Genomic DNA, 20,652 nt, shown 5'->3' with positions numbered 1-20,652 from the left:
ATACCCAAACCAAGAAAAGATCAGACTGGGTGCGGGTCCTACAGACCCATATCCCTAATAAATGTAGATGCTAAAATTATTGCTAAAGTGTTAGCAAATAGACTGAATAGACTGTTACCGAAACTGATCCATATGGATCAAGCGGGATTTATCCCAGGGAGGCAAATGGGAGATAATATTAGGAGGACGCTGCATTTGTTATGGGAAGCTCAAAAAACGGAAGGGGGAATGGCAATATTATCGATGGACGCGGAAAAGGCGTTTGATAGGGTAAACTAGGGGTTTTTGCGGGAGGTGCTGGATAGGATGGGGCTGGGAGGAAACTTTAGTTTATGGATTGAAGCTTTATATAGGAGCCCGAGAGCCAGCTTGATTATCAATGGGAGTTATTCTGCCTTTTTCCCAATAAGTAGGGGGACTAGACAAGGGTGCCCGCTGTCCCCACTTTTGTTTGCCTTATACATAGAGCCGTTAGCAGAAAAGATACGAGTGCATCCGGAGCTGAAAGGGATGAGGAGAGGAGAGAGAGAACACCGTATAGCATTATTTGCGGACGATATGTTACTGTATGTGAAGGACCCGGGGGAGAAGCTATTGGTGATTCAAGGGATCTTTGAAGAGTATGGTAGATATGCAGGGTTGAAAATAAACACGGAAAAAAGCGAGATTATGGGTATATCATTGCATAAAGAGGAAGAGTCAATGGTGAGGGAGAGGTACGAATTTAAATGGACACCACATAAACTTAGGTATTTGGGGATACAGATACCAGGGAACTTAAACATAGTATTTCAACTTAATTACGGCTGTTTGCAGGAGCAGATTAGAAATTATTTGTTGAGATGGAAAATAAATGGCTCTCCTGGTGTGGGAGAATGGCGGTGATTAAAATGAATGTGCTCCCACGCATATTGTTCTTATTTCAAGCACTGCCTGTAGCGGTACCGAAGCCATTTCTTAGGAGACTGGAAAGCTCCTTAATGAAATGTATATGGGAAAACAAGAAACTGCGACGGGCGCAAAGAATTTTATGGGGTGAAGTGGGGAGGGGAGGGAGAGCGGTCCCAAATCTGGAGTGGTATTACTGGGGAGGTCAAATGAGGATGATCTTAGATTGGGAAAGGGGGATAAAGAAACCGGCAGTACAGGTGGAACAGTCATACTGGCCACAAAGAAGCTTGAGATCACTACTGTGGACAACGGATTCTATAGGGAAAGGTCAGCAGGGAGATAAGAGTCCATATCTATTGCACCTATTAGAATTGTGGGGGAAAATAAGGAAATGGTGGGGGTGGACAGAAGAAGTATTGTCTATGGCATCCATAAGGTGGGAACCCAAGTTCGGGGCGGGCAGGGAAAATGCAGCATTTGCAAGATGGGAGCAGAAGGGAGTGGTGAAATTTAGGGACGTGCTGCATGGGAGTGGAATAATGAGTTTTGAAGAGATGAGAGCCCGATATAGGATCCCAGAGGCAAAGAGATTTGCATATATGCAATTAAAACACTTTATGGATAAAGAGGGGTGGAAGAGGGGACACCCCAGGGATAAGGAAAGTTTAGAGAATCTGTGGATATTACTGGGGAGAGTCCCAAAACCCATATCGGTTATATACAGATTTCTCCAAGGGGCTGAGGATAAAAAATACCCATTTCAGGAAGCTTGGGAGAGGGATCTGAAATACCAATTTACAGAGAGGGAATGGGAAAATATATGTGGGGAAGTACAAAAAGCCTCGGTCTGTGCGCTAATACAGGAAAACGCGTACAAGGTCCTTACAAGATGGTACTATACTCCAGAGAGGCTAAAAAAGATGTACACAGGAGCTTCAGACATGTGTTGGAGATGCAAAAGCCAGAAAGGCACATTTCTACATGTGTGGTGGACATGTGGGAGGGTGGTACTGTTTTGGGAGGCAGTGATGAGAGCGCTGGCCCACACGATGGGAATATCCTTGGTGTGTGGGCCGCGACAATGCTTATTAGGAATGTATAATGAGCGAGAAGAGTGGAGGAGAGTAAATTGATGCGGTGGGGATTGGCAGCAGCTAAGTGTCTCCTCGCGAGCTGCTGGAAATCAGTAGACCCCCCGAAAATAGAGGATTGGAAGATCAAAGTGAGACTTTTGTGGCATATGGAACTCTTAACAGTATACAGAAGGGAGGGTGAGCTCCGAAGAATAAGGGGATGGGCAAGACTTCAACAAATGATTGAGGGATTATAAGGGGACGAGGATACATTCCAGGGAAAGGAGATAGGTAGGAGGGGGGGGGAGGGTTTCACTCAGGACAAATGGACTGACGGGGGGGGGGGGGGGGCGGGAGGGGGGGGGGGTTGATAGGGGGGTAAAGTTGTTTTCACCACCTGTGTTAGTTAAGGAGCAAAAATAAAGCTGGAAATAGTATAGAGTGGAACATGGATGGTGGGAATGGTAATAAAAGAATGGAGTGAAAATAGCAAGATGTGTTAATGTGATTAAAAAAAAAAAAAAAAAGCTAGTGTGACAGCCAATATAGTGGGAAGATGTAAAGAAATGGATACATATGAGGTGAATACTCGTTGGACTGTTTACACAAATGTTTCAAAGTGTTTTCAAAGGTTGTAAAATAAAACAAAAAATTGAAAGTTTAAAAAAAAAAAGTACAACCTAGGAGATGTGACCAATGCATCCTTAGGTATGGTTCTGGGAAGAAAAGAAAAAAAAAAAAAACATATAAAAGTTGAATTCTTGAGTGATGTGATTTTCTGAGCATCGACACAGAAAAGAAACTTATTGCCATTGCAAAGACCATCTAATCTTCACTGTGAAATCCCATAAATATTTGAAGGGATGTGACAAAGTTAAACAGTTTTTCAGGGTTGAGGGAGAGGGAGGGGGTTAGGGAGGGATAGGGAAATGATGGGGGGCAAGATTGATCCCACCACCTGTGACAGGCAGGCGGAAAGTAAAATTGGGGACAATATAGAGAGGAACAAGGTTGGAGGGTATTGTATTTTGAGATATGTGTGTAATTAACAAGATGTGTCAATGTAGGCTATATAAGTTAATTGGACAGTCAATATGTTGAGACTTTGAGAAGAAATGGAACATAAGTGGATGTATATTGTATGGTCTTATTGATACAAATGTTTAAAGATATTTCAAAAGACTCAATAAAAATTTAAAGTAAAAAAAAAAAAAATCCTGCTTGTCACCTGAAAATATAAATATGATCACTTGCCCGCATCTAGGGCCATCATTTTCTACATAATACAGATTCTTATAATAATTCAACTATGAAACTGCATTCTACTTATATTTCAATGCTTACCTTGAATTGACATCTCCATGCCCCAACTGTCCATGTTGCCCGTATCCGAAAGTGTAAACATCACCATTCTCCATCAAAACCACTACAATATACAAAAAAGGAGAAGACCTGCCTTCAAACACCTGTTATTTTTTTGCCCCAACACTTAAACTTCACTTTTCTTCTCCAGCAATTAAAATTTGTTACAAGGGCATTGCATAATGTAGATTTGTAGTCTACAGATGCAGAACTTTGAAAATGTTATTACTGTACAGTTAGATGTTGAACTGCATTTTATAAAATCTGCTTTAAAAAGCTTTCAAAACACTGGCATGTATCTATCAGCTAAACAGCGATCATCCATAGGTACGTGGGTCTTGATTCGAAGCACTTGTCATTGTCTTCAAGTTTGCCTTTACAACTTTCCTATTAGTGAATAAGTTATTTCAATTCAGAGACAGTGCAGCTTTGACCGATAGTGGAATGTTTACCTACCACCAGTCTTGAAGGATCAATCTATACCTGATTTTGTAAGTCATTATTACATAGACAAGTATGCCACTGAATTGTAAAAGCCTTCTAAATGCAACCTTTGCAGAAAGGGACTTTTCAACATGTATCCATTTGTCTCTTTTCTTTTTCTTGTTTGTTTTTAATCATCATCTTTGGAAGGTTCACACTTCTTGGCTCTAGCATTGCAATAACTTTCCCCTCCAACTATCATTACTAATCCACATGGAAAGGCAGCTCTGTGAGGGGCAATACACCACTTACAGAGCACTCCTACAGGAATGAGCCAAAGGGCTGAGCCCCTTTGGTAGTGATTGATGCAACTGTACTGTTTTTCTGTGGGAAAAGGGTTTTAGAGTTGTCCCTTTATAGTGAGGAAAATGTGACTGTTAGAAAACTATTTCATTACTAGTAAAAAAGGCCTGTTTCTGACACAAATGAAACGGGCGTCAGCAAGGTTTTCCTCAGAGTGTGTATGTTTTAGAGAGTGTGTATGTGAGAGTGACTGTGCAAGTGTGTGTGTGTGACAGAGAGAGAGTGAGACTGGGTGCGAGTGTGTCTGTGAGAGAGAGAGTGTGTGTGAGAATGACAGTGTGCGAGTGCGTATGTGAGACACAGTGAGTGTGAGAGTGTGTTTCACACAGATACACTGTGTGTGTGAGAGAGAGTGTGTGTGAGAGAGAGCGAGTGTCAGAGTATGTGTGCGATATACAGACTCTTTGTGAGACCGAAAGTGTATGAGACCGAGAGTTTGCAGAACCCCCCTCCCCCTGTCCGAGTTCCAGAACCCCCTCCCACTTCTTCCCATCCACCCTCTTCCCTTCCCGCTCCGCCTCCCCCCCCGAGTTCCAGGACCCCCCCTTCCCCCCCGCTACCCCCTGATCCAGGACCCCCCCCCCCTCCCCTTCCAGTAGATTTCCAGTGATCCCCCCCCCATGTTGTTTCAGGACCCCTTCCACCCCCCCCCCCCCCCCCCGTCATTTCAGGACCCCCGTTTGTAGTTTCAGGGCCCCCCCCCGTGTCGTTCTTGACCCCCCCCACTTGAGGGTGGGACCACAGAAACAGCTGAAACACAAGCGAAAGAAAAAGCTGTCGAAAGCGGCGTCCCTGCATGCAGAAGGTAAAAACTTAAGCAGCCAGCTCTTACGAAGGGGAGGGCCAGAGAGGGGTGGAGTGGGAGGGGGGTCCTGAAACGACAAAAGGGGGGTGTTTGCGGCGCCATTATCGTCAACGGAGCTCCTTCAGCAGCATTACCAGTAATTCTCATCTCCAACGTGCTTTCTTGCCTGGGACCATGGCTCCCTCGGAGTTGGTCTGCTAGGGTCACGTTATAATGCAGCCAGTGACGTCAGTCTGATCTACAGAGCCTTCCTGGCCAACTCCGAGGGAGCCACGGTCCTAGGCAGGTCAGAACGTTGGAGGTGAGAATTATTATATAGGATATCATGCATTAAATGGTTGTTCATGATCTGGTACGTAAAATACTGTACAGCTGATGAACTGTTTTATACTGAAGTAATTTTTTGAGTAATGTTTAATACTGAGGTAATTTTATGCTGATGAGTACGTAGCATAACATACTTCAAGTACAATTTGTAAAGAGGAATGAAACAAATCTATAACAATGCTGCAGCGTCAATTCCCGAGGAAGATGATCCAGGCAATACTCTATATTGTTACAATTAAGGTACATTAGATGTCAAGAAAATTGGGAGTAAAGAAATAATACATATCAGATATGCACAATGTAGGATAACGTATAGCGTTAATAATAACAGTGTGATTAAAGTAACCAAATTAAGGAGTTCAGAGCGGGGGGGGGGGGGGGGGCAAATGGTGGCCAAGACTTGAGTGAAGCAGCTCCAGACTTACCTTCTCTTTGATTGAAAAAACTGTTTTCCTGATGCCCAAAAGAAGAGACAGGCAACGCACTAGCCCTGCGGTGCTACCCCTGCCATCGATGGGAACTCTGGACCGCTTCATAGTACCGAGTGCTATGGCAGGAACTCCTCCTTCGCTGCCGTCAAGTTTGGAGACGGGTCTCTCACTTTCGCGGCTTGAAGCCGAAATATCCTTGAGTCCCGAAGAGCGAAATCTTCCCCTGATGCCGGCGATAACCCCGGAAGCAACTCAGGAAACGCTGGAAGCACGATCGTCGATGGGGTTTCCTGGCGCGGGCGATGCTACGAGAGTGGAGACGCCGACTATCCCCGCATTGGAAGAAGTGGGTGAAACAGGGGAGAGTGTTTCTGGGGAAAATCAACTGGCACATGAAAACCAGCTTTTGAAGAATCCTTTTGAACTTGGCTTACCAAGTAAGTCTTCATTACCACAGAAACCAAAGGTAATAACTTTAGAATCTATATGGGAAGCCCTGGTTTGTCTAGAAGCTTCCCTTTCTTTGAAACTCACATTTGTTAACCAACAGACAAATTCTTTGTCGGAAAATACACCTATATTGGATCAAAAGATTGTAACACTGACTAAAGATACTGAAAGTAATACTAAGGCTATAAAAAATTTCCAGCAGATACAAATTAACCTGATTAAAGAGAATCTTTATTTACAAACCAAGATTGAAATGCTGGAAAATTACCAAAGTTCAAATACTCTCAGACTTATAAATTTTCCAAAGCAGCTTTCAATCTCACCTCTTATTACATTAAAAAAATATCTAACAGAGGTATTGAGAATTCCTGAACAGTCATATCCTCCGATATCAAAGATATTCTATATAACACCTTTTTTGAAGAAAGGCCTTGATCAAGGAGAGAGACTAGAGACACCAGCAGAAAACTCTAGATATAAATCTAACACAAATCATAGAAGATGATTCAGTGGGACTGACAACAGCAATTCTTAAAGTTACATTCATTTTACAACTTGACAGAGACTGGATACTTAAGCAATACTTTCTTAATCGAGAACAGAGTTTCCTTGGTTGCAAAATAAGAATGTATCATGATGTCTCTAAGGTACACAAAAGGAAAGACAAGAATTTCTGAAACTTCGCCCGAAAGCTGTGCAATTGGGTGCATTCTATTGGTTAAATTTTCCTTGCAAATGTGTTATAAAGCTAAATTCTGTTAAATACGTATTCTTTGATTCTAAACAACTGAACTCTTTTCTGGAATCTAAGTTAGCTGGCTTACGTGTACCACAACCAGGACCAGTAACAACTTCTACGCCTTAAAATTTAAGAGGCACTCGATTCCCTTCTCTGCCACCTTTTCTTAAATCAAATAGTAATGTAGTTTTCCTGAAATATAGTTTGTTTTGCCCTATATTGTGGACTAAAGATGAGCATAAATCATGAGATGATTGATTTAATTATGTATGTAGTAACAATTTTTCTTTATATTATAATGACTAATAGTCATCTTTGCTATCTCAAGAATTGTACTTGAAATATATTGCAAATGTGATAAAATAAAATAAAAAAAAGGAGTTCAATGTTGAATTAGTTCTAATGCAGGCGTGATAAAGAATCTTTATGGAGGATTCTTATTGTAAGTCTCGTTAAATAATTTAGTGTAAGAAATTAGGTAGATAGGTCAGTAGAATGATTTACATAACACAAAATAAACAGGACTGCCCACTATCGCCTTACTCTTTATCTTAACTCTAGATCCCCTGGTTCGAGAGATACTATCTAATAAGGATATTCAAGGGGTTAGATCGGGTATGCAAGAATTTCAAAATATCAGCATTCGCAGATGATCATTTGGTGCATCTGGTAAACCCAACTGAGTCCCTGGCAGCTTTAATGGATAGTTTTGCAGAGTATGGTGGTTTCTCAGGTTTCAAATTAAATTTGGATAAATCCTTGGCATTACCTACACAGAAATCGGCGAGGCGGTTATGGACGGGTCAATTTCCTTTGAAGTGGGCTTCCCGATGCTTCTTGTATTTAGGTATAACATATCCATACAGGACATTCATGATTCACGATTTCCTGATTCACAATTTGAATGTATCTCACCTTTTAGGTTATACTAAACCATGTTTTGTACAATGGGCTTTTCAATGACGTTATCACTGTATGGTAGAATTCAGTTATTCCGGATGATTCTCTTTCCTAAATGGTTGTATGTTCTACAGATATTGCCCATAAAACTGGTAAATAGAGACTTATTTTCTTTCCGTTTCCGCAAATTGATATCTAATTTTTTGTGGCAAGGCAAAAAACCTCGTCTACCATTTAGGTATCTACAAGGCTCTTGGCAACAGGGGGGCCTCGGGCTTCCAGATATGCGGAAATATAATTTGGACTGTCTGCTTCGATATATGGGAGATCAGATTCTTGACAGTCAAATTTACACACCCCGGACATTGAACTGATCCGCACATCATCCCTGGAATTTTTTTTTCCTTGATGCACTGGTTGGCACATGTACTGCCTGAGGGCCTAAGAGAGTTTACTATTAAAGTCGCTACGGGAGACCTGGAAATATTTAATATCATTGTTAGGAGGGAATCCCCAGAGGTCAGATCAATTACCTCTATTAGGTAATCCAGACTTTAAGCCTGGGACAGAGTGGAGGAGTGGCCTAGTGGTTAGGGTGGTGGACTCTGGTCCTGGGGAACTGAGGAACTGAGTTTGATTCCCACTTCAGGCACAGGCAGCTCCTTGTGACTCTGGGCAAGTCACTTAACCCTCCATTGCCCCAGGAACAAATAAGTACCTGTATATAATATGTAAGCCGCATTGAGTGGGAAAGCGCGGGGTACAAATGTAACAAAAATAAAAATAAAATAAATGCTAGTTTCCGACGTTGGGAGGCCAAAGGGCTGTTATACTTGAGTGATCTTATGGATTGAGAAGGGAAGTTGCTGACGTGGTTTGCCTTGAAGGATAGTGGAAAAGTAGAACCCCAAGATCTTTTTGCATATAGGCAGGCAAATCATTATTTAGCAAGCTTGAACCCATCGGACCTGAGGTTTTTATTATGGCACAGGTTACTGGAATTTTTTGAACCATCACAGGATAGGGGCATCTCGGTATCTAATTTAAAAAAAGGGCTGGAGAAATTGCAGGGAGACCCAGATAGGACAGAAATTTGGAATCAATGGAGTAGGGATTTGGGAGTATCGTCGGATTCTCTCGATATTTGTAGACTGATTCATCGGATACCATCAGGTTTGGTTAATGCTGAATTGCATGAATGTAATTTTAGAGAGTCTTTAAGGTGGGAGGGACAGACTCTCCTATATGTTGGAAATGTCGTCGGGAAGTTTAACTCTTTTATCCATGCGTTTTGGACGTGTCCAATTATACAAGCATTCTGGAGAAAAATGATAAATTACTGGGAGACACTGGGAGGAAGGCTGATCAAGGTGTCGCCAGCAGGTTTTCTGCTAGATAAATACGAAGATCTGGGACCTCAAGATAGATCTTTTACGCTTTTGATTCGTAAAGCAGGGATGGTGGGCAAATGTATTATTTTGGGGGTGTGGATTGGTGACCAGGCTCCTTCATACTGGCAATGAAGGAATAGATTCCATACTATGATGTTAATGGAGCTGCAATATGCACACTTTTCTTATAAAAAGAAACAAAGGTTCTTGGCTACTTGGATAGTTATCTCCAGTCCATGTCGCATAGAGCTCACAGCCTTGTATTAAATTCTTTTTTAAATTATATGCCATTCGAGAGTATGTATGTGGAAGGACTTGGTGATAGAAAAGGGGAGGGGATGGAGGAGTTTGGATTGCACTCATGGACTTAATTTGTTGTTTTTGTTTTCCTTTTCTCTCCCGTTGGGAACACAGAGTCAGGGATGGGTGGGGATAGATGATTGTTAGTTAGTAGGTTACAGTGGTGAAGTTTGGGGAGAGGTTAGCTCTACGGCACCTTGGAAGGTGTAAGAAAATGTTGGGGATGTTATAAGAAACCAAACATTACCCTACTTTCCAGGTGTTAACTTTGAGATTAGAAGACATACATCTGAGGGATGGGTAGAGCTGGTACAAGATGGGAGAAGATGGGGATTGATAGATCTGATATTTTGGAGGTATTTGTTTTAGGGTTTAATGTAACTGGTTCTAATGGTTGAGAATATATGGTTTGGAAGTAGTTTGGGGAGGGGAGGGAGATAAAATATAAAACTTGGGACAATTGCTGAACACAAAGCTGTTACTTTACTGGATGTTTTGCAAATTGTTGAATGGTTGTTGCTGAAGTCCGACTGATTCATCCAATAAAAAGATTTAAACATAAATAACATTTTTCTGTACAAGTGTAAGTCCTTAGTTTAAAGATGTAAACTTATAAAGAAAAAAAAAAAGAAAGAAAATGTGGGAGGAGGATCTGGAAGCCAAATTTAGGCTCTTGGGTAGAAAGCTGAAATCCAGAACCTCCAAGGTAGCATTTTCAGAAATGTTCCCTGTGCAGGACCCAGGCAGAGCTCCACAGTTAATGTGTGGTTGAGACAGCGGTGCAGGGATGAGGGATTTAGATTTGTTAGGAATTGGGCAAAATTCTGGGAAAGGGGGAGCCTGTTCCGGAAAGATGGACTCCACCTTAACTGGAATGAAACAGGCTGCAAAGAAGATAGAGTAGGCTTTTAAACTAAAATGGGGGGGGGGGGGGGGGGGGGGAGGCTGACAGTTGCCCAGGAGTGCATGGTTCGATGTGGAGTATCCTCTAAGGATACTATTAAAACAAGGGGAGGGAACGGGAGATATGATAGAGGTATATAAAATACTGAGTGGAGTGGACTAGGTAGACTTGAATCGCTTGTTTACTCTTTCCAAAAATACTAGTACTAGGGAGCACGCAATGGAGCTACAAAGTAGTACATTTAAAACGAATCGAGAAAATATTTCTTCACTCAACGTGTAATTAAACTCTGGAATTCATAGCCAAAGAAAGTGGTAAAGCAGTTAGCTTAGCAGAATTTAAAAAACATAGTAACATAGTAGATGACGGTAGAAAAAGACCTGCATGGCCCATCCAGTCTGCCCAACAAGATAAATTCATATGTGTATACCTTACCTTGATTTGTACCTGTCTTTTCAGGGCAAAGACCGTATAAGTCTGCCCAGCAGGATTCCCCGCTTCCCAACCACCAGTCCCGCCTCCCATCACCGGCTCTGGCACAGACCATATAAGTCTGCCCTCCACTATCCTCGCCTCCCAACCACCAACCCCTCTTCCCCCCCACCTGCTCCGCCACCCAATTTCGGCTAAGCTTCTGAGGATCCATTCCTTCTGCACAGGATTCCTTTATGTATATCCCACGCATGTTTGAATTCCGTTACCGTTTTCATCTCCACCACCTCCCGCGGGAGGGCATTCCAAGCATCCACCACCCTCTCTGTGAAAAAATACTTCCTGACATCTTTCCTGAGTCTGCCCCCCTTCAATCTCATTTCATGTCCTCTCGTTCTACTGCCTTCCCATCTCCGGAAAAGATTTGTTTGCGGATTAATACCTTTCAAATATTTGAATGTCTGTATCATATCACCCCTGTTCCTCCTTTCCTCCAGGGTACACATGTTCAGGTCCGCAAGCCTCTCTTCATACTTCTTGGAACGCAATTCCCATACCATTCTCGTAGCTTTTCTTTGCACCGCTTCCATTTTTTAACATCCTTCGCAAGGTAAGGCCTCCAAAACTGAACACAATACTCCAGGTGGGGCCTCACCAACGACTTGTACAGGGGCATCAACACTTCCTTTCTTCTGCTGATCACACCTCTCTCTATACAGCCTAGCAGCCTTCTCGCTACGGCCACCGCCTTGTCACACTGTTTCGTCGCCTTCAGATCCTCAGATACTATCACCCCAAGATCCCTCTCCCCGTCCGTACATATCAGACTCTCACCGCCTAACAAATAAGTTTCTCGTGGGTTTCTACTCCCTAAGTGCATCACTTTGCATTTCTTCGCATCGAATTTTAATTGCCAAACCTTAGACCATTCTTCTAGCTTCCTCAGATCCTTTTTCATGCTTTCCACTCCCTCCCGGGTGTCCACTCTGTTACAAATCTTAGTATCATCCGCAAATAGGCAAACTTTACCTTCTAACCCTTCGGCAATGTCACTCACAAATATATTGAACAGAATCGGCCCCAGCACCGATTCCTGAGGCACTCCACTACTCACCTTTCCCTTCTCTGAGCGAACTCCATTTACCACCACCGTCTGCCGTCTGTCCGTCAATCAGTTCCTAATCCAGTTCACCACTTCGGGACCTATCTTCAGCCCATCGAGTTTATTTAAGAGCCTCCTGTGGGGAACCGTGTCAAAAGCTTTGCTGAAATCTAAGTAGATTACGTCTATAGCTTGTCGATGATTCAATTCTCCAGTTACCCAATCAAAGAATTCAATGAGATTCGTTTGGCACGATTTCCCTCTGGTAAAACCATGTTGTCTCGGATCTTGCAACTTATTGGCTTCTAGGAAATTCACTATCCTTTCCTTCAGCATCACTTCCATTACTTTTCCAATAACCGAAGTGAAGCTTACCGGCCTGTAGTTTCCAGCTTCTTCCCTATCACCACTTTTGTGAAGAGGGACCACATCCGCCGTTCTCCAATCCCTCGGAACACCTCCCGTCTCCAAGGATTTATTAAACAAATCTTTAAGAGGACCCGCCAGAACCTCTCTGAGCTCCCTCAATATTCTGGGGTGGATCACGTCCGGTCCATGGCTTTGTCCACCTTTAGCTTTCCTAGTTGTTGATACACACTCTCTTCCGTGAACGGTGCTCTATCCACTCCATTCTTCAGTGCAAACAGAACAAAATATCTATTTAGCAAATTTGCTTTTCCTCATCATTATCTACATAGCATTTCGCTGTATCTTTTAGTCTCACAATTCCCTTTTTAGTCATTCTCCTTTCACTAATATACTTGAAGAAATTTTTGTCGCCCCCTCCTTACATTTCTAGCCATTTGTTCTTCCGCTTGCGCCTTTGCCAGACGTACCTCTCTCTCTTGGCTTCTTTCAATTTCATCCGGTATTCCTCCCCGTGTTCCTCTTCTTGAGATTTTCTATATTTCTGGAACGCCAACTCTTTAGCCTTTATTTTCTCAGCCACTTGCTTGGAGAACCATATCTGTTTCCTTTTTCTCTTGCTTTTATTTACTCTCCTTATATAAAGGTCTATGGCCCTATTTATTACTTCTTTCAGCCTGGACCACTGTCCTTCCAATTCTTGTACGTCCTCCCAGCCCATCAGCTCCTTCCTCAGGTATTCCCCCATTTTACTAAAGTCAGCACGCTTGAAATCCAGGACTTTGAGTTTAGAGTGGCTGCCCTCCACTTCAGCTGTCATATCAAACCAAACCGTTTGATGGTCGCTGCTTCCCAGGTGTGCACCCACTCGGACATTTGACACACTATCCCCATTTGTGAGCACCAGATCCAGCGTCGCTCCCTCCCTCGTGGGTTCCGTTACAATTTGTCTGAGCAGAGCACTTTGGAAAGCATCCACGATCTCTCTACTTCTTTCCGATTTCGCAGACGGAACCGTCCAATCTACATCCGACAGACTGAAATCTCCCATTAACAGAACCTCTTTTTTCTTTCCTAATTTTTGAATATCTGCGATCATATCTTTATCTAGTTCCTCTAATTGTGTCGGGGGTCTGTAGACAACACCCACATGGACAGAGGTTCTATCATCTCTTTTTAAGGTGATCCATATCGTTTCTTCCTTTCCCCAGGTCCCTGTCATTTCACTCACCATGATATCATTCTTCACATACAGAGCTACTCCTCCACCTTTACGACCCTCTCTATCCTTCCTAAATAGATTATAGCCTTGTATGTTTGCATCCCATTCATGGGAACCATTGAGCCACATCTCCATGATTGCAACAACATCTAAGTCTGCCTCCAACATCAGGGCTTGAAGGTCATGAACTTTATTGCTTAGACTACGAGCATTTGTGGCCATCGCTTTCCATCTATATTTCCTGGTATGTGTTTCAACATTAGTGATTTGGGGGTGTCTTTTCACTTTGGGTACCTTCATATCTTTTTGTTCCAACTTTATTGCTTTTTCCTCTGCCTCAGTTCTATTTTCAGGAGCATCACAGTGCTGTAATGGAGCAAATGAATTCTTTAGTGGCAACACTTGTGCGGGTGGATGCTTCTGTGTCACATGACGAAGTCTGCCTGAGCCTACTGTGAACCATCTGTTCTTATGTGGTTTTATTCTTTGAGGCAGTGGTGAGAAGTTATTATTCTGTGCAGTCTTAGAAGCTGCTTTAATTGCATCCAATTCTTGCATTACTTTACTGAGCTCTTGTTTTAAACTAGATAGCTGAAGACAGATAGGACAAGCTTAAGTCTCCAGATGATTGGCCTTGAAACTAAAGCACCACAATCATTGCAGAGAATAAAAGTCATCCTGATTGGTTGAAATGGGTAAGAACAGGTGTACTCTGTTGGGGTTAACAGTCTGCAAGACTCCCTGTGTATGATTGAGGAGTAAAGTTAATGAGGTTTGGTTTGTCTATAAATGAGTTTGGATAGGTCCCTAAAAGAAAAGTCCATAAGCCATTATTAAAATGGACTTGGGAAAATCCACTGCTTATTTCTGGGATAAGCAGCATAAAATGTATTGTACTGTTTTGGGATCTTGCCGGGTACTTGTGATCTGGATTGGCCACTGTGGGAAACAGGATACTGGGCTTGATGGACCTTCAGTTTTTCCCAGTATGGCAACACTCATGTACTTATATATTTAAGAGAATCCCATTAGAAAGGTTTAATAATGGTGAAAGGGAGGCAGGAGTGTTTAATGGGAGAACAGAGTAAAGAATGCAAATTATCACAGTCAACTTCAAAGCAGCTTATAGATGCTAGCAAAAAAGACAATGTGAAGTGTCTATATACAAATGCTAGAAGCCTAACAAATAAGAAGGGAGAGTTGGAGTATATAGCACTAAATAAAGAGGTAGATATAACAGACATCTCAGACCTGGCATAAGGAGGACCATCAATGGGACATTTATCAGAACAAATTATAACGCAATGATAGAGAAGATCAAATTGGAAGGGGGGGGGGGGGTTGTGCTATATGTTAAAGAGGGAATCGAGTCAAACAAAATAAATATTCTACATGAAACAAGTGTGGAATCCTTGTGGCCAGAAAATCCATGTGAAAAGGGAAAGTGTATACAGGTAGAACTGTACTACCGTCTGCCAGGACAGAACGAACAGATGAAGTAATGTTTACAGAAATTAGGAAAGCTGGCAAACTGGGCAACATTATAATAATGGGTGATTTCAATTTTTGAACTACAAACTGTGATGCCGCATGGTTTGAATGCCTTGTTGGAGTGGAAAGCATTTCTGTAATAGGACTGGTGGACTTGTTTGTTGACATTATGACGTAGCAGTTTGAAAAGTTGGTGTCCAGATTCGCACTCAGCCATATCTGAGCAAGCAGTGGAGGCGAAAGGCTGTTCATTTTTTTTCCCCTGATGACGCCTTGGTGAGAGAAACAGGGTACTCATTGGAATCTGGGTTTCCAGCAACTGCCAGATGAGAATTGTGGTTTTTGCATTTGACTGCAATCGCCAATTCTGAAGTTGCTACTGCTGTTAGTAAATGGTTGCTGGGGACACTGCTATAAGCCTTTAGCAGTTACCTGAACATTATCCTATTGTAATGTTGAAAAGCTGTTTTTCTATATAGTGGAGTTTTTTCTGACCTATGATTATGAAGAACCGTGCCTATTTGGACTATTATTAGTTGCTGTAGCATGACTTCTTGTTGGCTGAGGTCTTTTCTCCAAAATTTTGTTCTTTTTGCTATTTCAACATTACAGTAGAAGAGAGTGGATTTTTCAGGACATAGTACTAGAGGTAACGGTGTTGGGCTGGGAAACAAATCTGAGCTAATATATGGAGTGAAGTCACTAAAGAAATCTGCTGTAGCAGTATGTCATTTTCAAAAGGATGACTATGACAAAACGAGGAAAATGGTTAAAAGAAACTGAAAGGGTCAACTGCAAAGGTTAGTACTTTAAATCAGGCATGCACATTGTTTAAAAATATCATGGAAGCTCAGACTAGATACATTCCACGTATTAACAAAGGTGGAAAGAAGGGCAAACGACAGCCAGCATGCTTACAAGGTGAAGTGAAAGAGGCTATTAGAGCCAAAAAAAGCATCCTTCAAAAAAAGGATCCGAATGAGGAAAATAAGAAGCAACATAAGCACTGTCAAGCTAGATGTAAAGCATTGATCATAAAGTCTAAAAGAATATGAAGAAAAACTTGCTGCGGAGACAAACTCATAGCAACACCTTTTTCAAATACATCAGAACCAGAAAGCATGTGAGGGAATCTGTGGGACCGTTAGATCATGAAGGAGCAAAAGGGGCACTCAAGAAAGACAAGGCCATAGTGGAGAGACTGAATTCTTTGCTTCAGTCTTCAAGGAAGAAGATGTAAGAGATCTATCCATACCAGAAATGGTTTTCAAGTGTGACGGATGTGGAGGAACTGAAAGAAATCTCTGACAACCTGGAAGATGTACCGAGCCAAATAGACAAGTTAAAGATTAAGAAATCACCTCGACCAGATGATATATGCACAAGGTACTGAAAGAACTCAAACATGAAATTGCTGATCTTTTATTAGTGATCTATAACCTGTCGTTAAAAACATTTGTGGTACCTGAAAACTGGAGGGTGTCCAATGTAACACCGATTTTTAAAAGGGGTTGCAGGGGTGAACCGGGAAATTATAGCTCAGTAAGTCTGACTTCAGTGCAGGGGAAAATAGTGGCAACTATTATAAATAACTAGTAAAAAAGGCCCGTTTCTAACACAAATGAAACGGGCGCTAGCAAGGTTTTCCTTGGAGTGTGTATGTTTGGGAGAGTGTATGTGAGAGTGACTGTTTGAGAGTCAGAGTGAAAGTGTGAGTGTATGAGAGAGAGAGTGAGTCTGGGTGTGAGTGTGTTTGTGAGAGAGTGTGTGTGTGAGAATGAGAGTGTGTGCAAGTGTGTATGTGAGACACAGTGTGAGAGAGAGTGTGTGTATGAGACCAAGCGAGTGTGTGAGTGACTGTGTGGCACATAGAGAGTGAATGTGATACAGTGTGAGACAGAGTGTGTGAGTGAGAGAGTCAGAAAGACATTGTATATGAGAGAGAGAGAGAGAGTGTGAGCCGTGCCCTCCCAATCCATGGCCATCTGTCCCCTGCCCCCTCCATTCATCCTTTTCCAGCAATTCCCCTCTCTCCCTGAGCCCTGCCCTCCCAATCCATGGCCATCCATGTTTCTCTGTCACCTGCCCCCTCCATTCATCCCTATCCAGCATTTCCCCTCTCTGCCTGAGGCCTGCCCTGCAATCCATATCCATCCATGCCCATCTGACCCCTCCATTCATCCCTATCCAGCAATTCCCCTCTCCCTGAGTCCTGCTCTTCCAATCCATGCCCATCCATGCTCCTCTGTCACCTGGCCCCTCCATTTTTCCCTATCCAGCATTTCCCCTCTCTGCCTGAGGCCTGCCCTGCAATCCATATCCATCCATGCCCATCTGTCCCCTCCATTCATCCCTATCCAGCAATTCCCCTCTCCCTGAGTCCTGCCCTTCCAATCCATGCCCATCCATGCTCCTCTGTCACCTGGCCCCTCCATTCATCCCTATCCAGCATTTCCCCTCTCTGCCTGAGGCCTGCCCTGCAATCCATATCCATCCATGCCCATCTGTCCCCTCCATTCATCCCTATCCAGCAATTCCCCTCTCCCTGAGTCCTGCTCTTCCAATCCATGCCCATCCATGCTCCTCTGTCACCTGGCCCCTCCATTTTTCCCTATCCAGCATTTCCCCTCTCTGCCTGAGGCCTGCCCTGCAATCCATATCCATCCATGCCCATCTGTCCCCTCCATTCATCCCTATCCAGCAATTCCCCTCTCCCTGAGTCCTGCCCTTCCAATCCATGCCCATCCATGCTCCTCTGTCACCTGGCCCCTCCATTTTTCCCTATCCAGCATTTCCCCTCTCTGCCTGAGGCCTGCCCTGCAATCCATATCCATCCATGCCCATCTGTCCCCTCCATTCATCCCTATCCAGCAATTCCCCTCTCCCTGAGTCCTGCCCTTCCAATCCATGCCCATCCATGCTCCTCTGTCACCTGGCCCCTCCATTCATCCCTATCCAGCATTTCCCCTCTCTGCCTGAGGCCTGCCCTGCAATCCATATCCATCCATGCCCATCTGTCCCCTCCATTCATCCCTATCCAGCAATTCCCCTCTCCCTGAGTCCTGCCCTTCCAATCCATGCCCATCCATGCTCCTCTGTCACCTGGCCCCTCCATTCATCCCTATCCAGCATTTCCCCTCTCTGCCTGAGGCCTGCCCTGCAATCCATATCCATCCATGCCCATCTGTCCCCTCCATTCATCCCTATCCAGCAATTTCCCTCTCCCTGAGTCCTGCCCTTCCAATCCATGCTCATCTGTCACCTGGCCCCTCCATTTTCCCTATCCAGCAATTGCCCTCTCTACCTGAGGCCTGCCCTGCAATCCATATCCATCCATGCCCATCTGTCCCCTCTATTCATCCCTATCCAGCAATTTCCCTCTCTCCCTTAGTCCTGCCCTCCCAATCCATGCCCATCCATGCTCCTCTGTCCCCTGGCCCCTTCATTCATCCATTTCCAGTAATTCCCCTCTCTCCCTGAGCCCTGCCCTCCCATTCCATGCCCATCCATGCTCCTCTGTCCCCTGCCGCCTCCATTCATCCTTTTCCAGCAAGTCCCCTCTCTCCCTTTCATGACCCCCCCCCCCCTCGCATCCATGCTCCTCTCTCTCCCATGTCCCAGCCTGGCCCGCCCTCTTCTTCCCCCCCCCCTTTCGCATCCATGCATCCCCTTTTTTTTTTTTCTTCTTCGTTTTAACTTTACCTCCGTGGCGGTTCGTGCAGCGAAACGTCAGGGAAGGAGGCGGCGCTCCCGACGTCTTGCTTTCCCTTCGCTGTCTCCCACCTTCTTTTGAAGGCGGAACACAGCGAAGGGAAGGCTAGACGTCGGGAGCGCCGCCTCCTTCCCTGACGCTTCGCTTCCGGATTTGTTTGGTTTGAGGCGAGGGCGGGGCAAAGACGGCTGGCTGGCTTGAAGGCTTCACACCACGAATCCGGCGCGAACCCTTCAGCCTGGGAGTGACGTCAGATGGCTTCATGGCTTCAAGGCTTCAGGCTTCAAGGCTTCAGGCTTCAGGCTTCACAGAACGTTGTCCTCAGAACGTTGAGGGTGCGTTTTATTATATTAGATAAAATTACAGAAAACACATAGGCAAACATGGTTTACTGGGACAGAGCCAGCATGGGTTCAGCCAAGGAAAGTTTTGCCTCACCAATTTGCTTCATTTCTTTGAATGCGTAAATATATGAACAAAGGTGAGTGAGCCTGTTGATGTAGTGTATCTAAATTTTCAGAATGTTTTTCATAAAATCCTCATGAGAGACTCCTGAGAAAATTAAAACACCATGGGCTAGGAGGCAATGTCCTTCTGTGGATTAGGAACTGGTTATTGAACAGAAAATAGAGGGTAGGGTTACATGACCATTCTCAATGGAGGAGGGTGAACGTAGAGCAGCATGGATCTGTACTGGGACTGGTGCTATTTAACATTTATAAATGATCTGGAAAACGGAACGACTAGTGAGGTGATTAAATCTGCAGATAACACAAAACTATTCAAAGTTGTCAAAACGCACACGGATTGTGAAAAATTGTAGGAAGACATTAGGAAACTGGAAGACTGGGCATCCAAATGGCAGATAAAATTCAATGTGGACAAATGCAAAGTGATGCATATTGGAAGAATAATCCAAATCATTTAGCTGATACTAGGGTCCACCTTAGAAGTTGGCACTCAAGATAAATATCTAGGTATCATTGTACACAATACACTGAAATCTTCTGCCCAGTGTGCAGTGGCAGCCAAAAAAAAAGAAAAGCCAACAGGATGCTAGGAATTATTAGGAAAGGTATGCAAAATAAGACCAAGAATATTATGATGACTCTATATCACTCCATGGTGTGACCTCACCTTGAATATTGCATTCAATTCTGGTTACCATACTTCAAAAAAGATATAGCAGAATTAGAAAAGATTCAAAGAGCAACCAAAATGATAAAGGGCATGGAACTCCTCCCATATCAGGAAATGCGAAGGAGGTTAGGGCTCTTTAGCTTGGAAAACAGATGACTGAGGGGGGATATGATTGAGATCTATAAAATCCTGAGTGGTATAGAACAGGTAAAGGTGAATCAATTTTTCACTCTTTCAAAATGTACAAAGAGTATGGGACACACAATGAAATTACTTTAAAAACAAATAGGAGGAAACATTTTTTCACGCAAAGAATAGTTACAACTCTGAAACTCGCTGCCGGAAGATGAGGTAACAGCAGTAAATATACCTGGGTTAAAAAAAGGTTTGGACAAGTTCCTGGAGGAAAAGTTCATAGTCTGCTATTGAGAGAGGCATTGGGGGAAACCACTGCTTGTCCTGGGTTTGGTAGCATGAAATGTTGCTGCTATTTGGGTTTCTGGCAGGTCCTTGTGACCTGGATTGGCCACTGCTGAAAGCAGGATACTGGGCTAAATAGACCACTGGTCTAACCTAGTATGGCTATTATTATATAAATTTGCACACAGGAGGCACTACTTAAGCGGCAGTAAGTGGTCCTATGCTAAATGCAATAGGGCTGATTAGCATTTGTTATTTGCAGTGCACTAATCACAAAATGCCTTCAACACCCACTCTCCTACTATGACATGCCCCCTAACACAAAAAGAACTTAAGCGCGCTGTTTACCTTGCATTAACTGCAAAAATACTGTAAATTCCATTAATGTGGCTGTGTGTTGGCAGTTAA

General features: G+C 43.5%; 1 protein-coding gene across 1 annotated transcript in view; it reads right to left on the bottom strand.

The window, feature by feature from the left end:
* Positions 1-20,652, bottom strand: part of MYCBP2 (MYC binding protein 2) — a 937,772-nt gene that overhangs the window by 683,903 nt on the left and 233,217 nt on the right. Inside the window, 1 exon segment of the mRNA XM_030200587.1 lies at positions 3,309-3,390. Coding sequence (XP_030056447.1) covers positions 3,309-3,390 — 82 coding nt within the window.

The sequence above is a fragment of the Microcaecilia unicolor genome, chromosome 4 (genome assembly GCF_901765095.1).
Source record: "Microcaecilia unicolor chromosome 4, aMicUni1.1, whole genome shotgun sequence".
In the NCBI taxonomy this organism is placed as follows: Eukaryota; Metazoa; Chordata; class Amphibia; order Gymnophiona; family Siphonopidae; genus Microcaecilia; species Microcaecilia unicolor.
The sequence above is the reverse complement of the archived record's forward strand: the minus strand, read 5'-3'. Positions and strand labels throughout refer to the sequence as shown.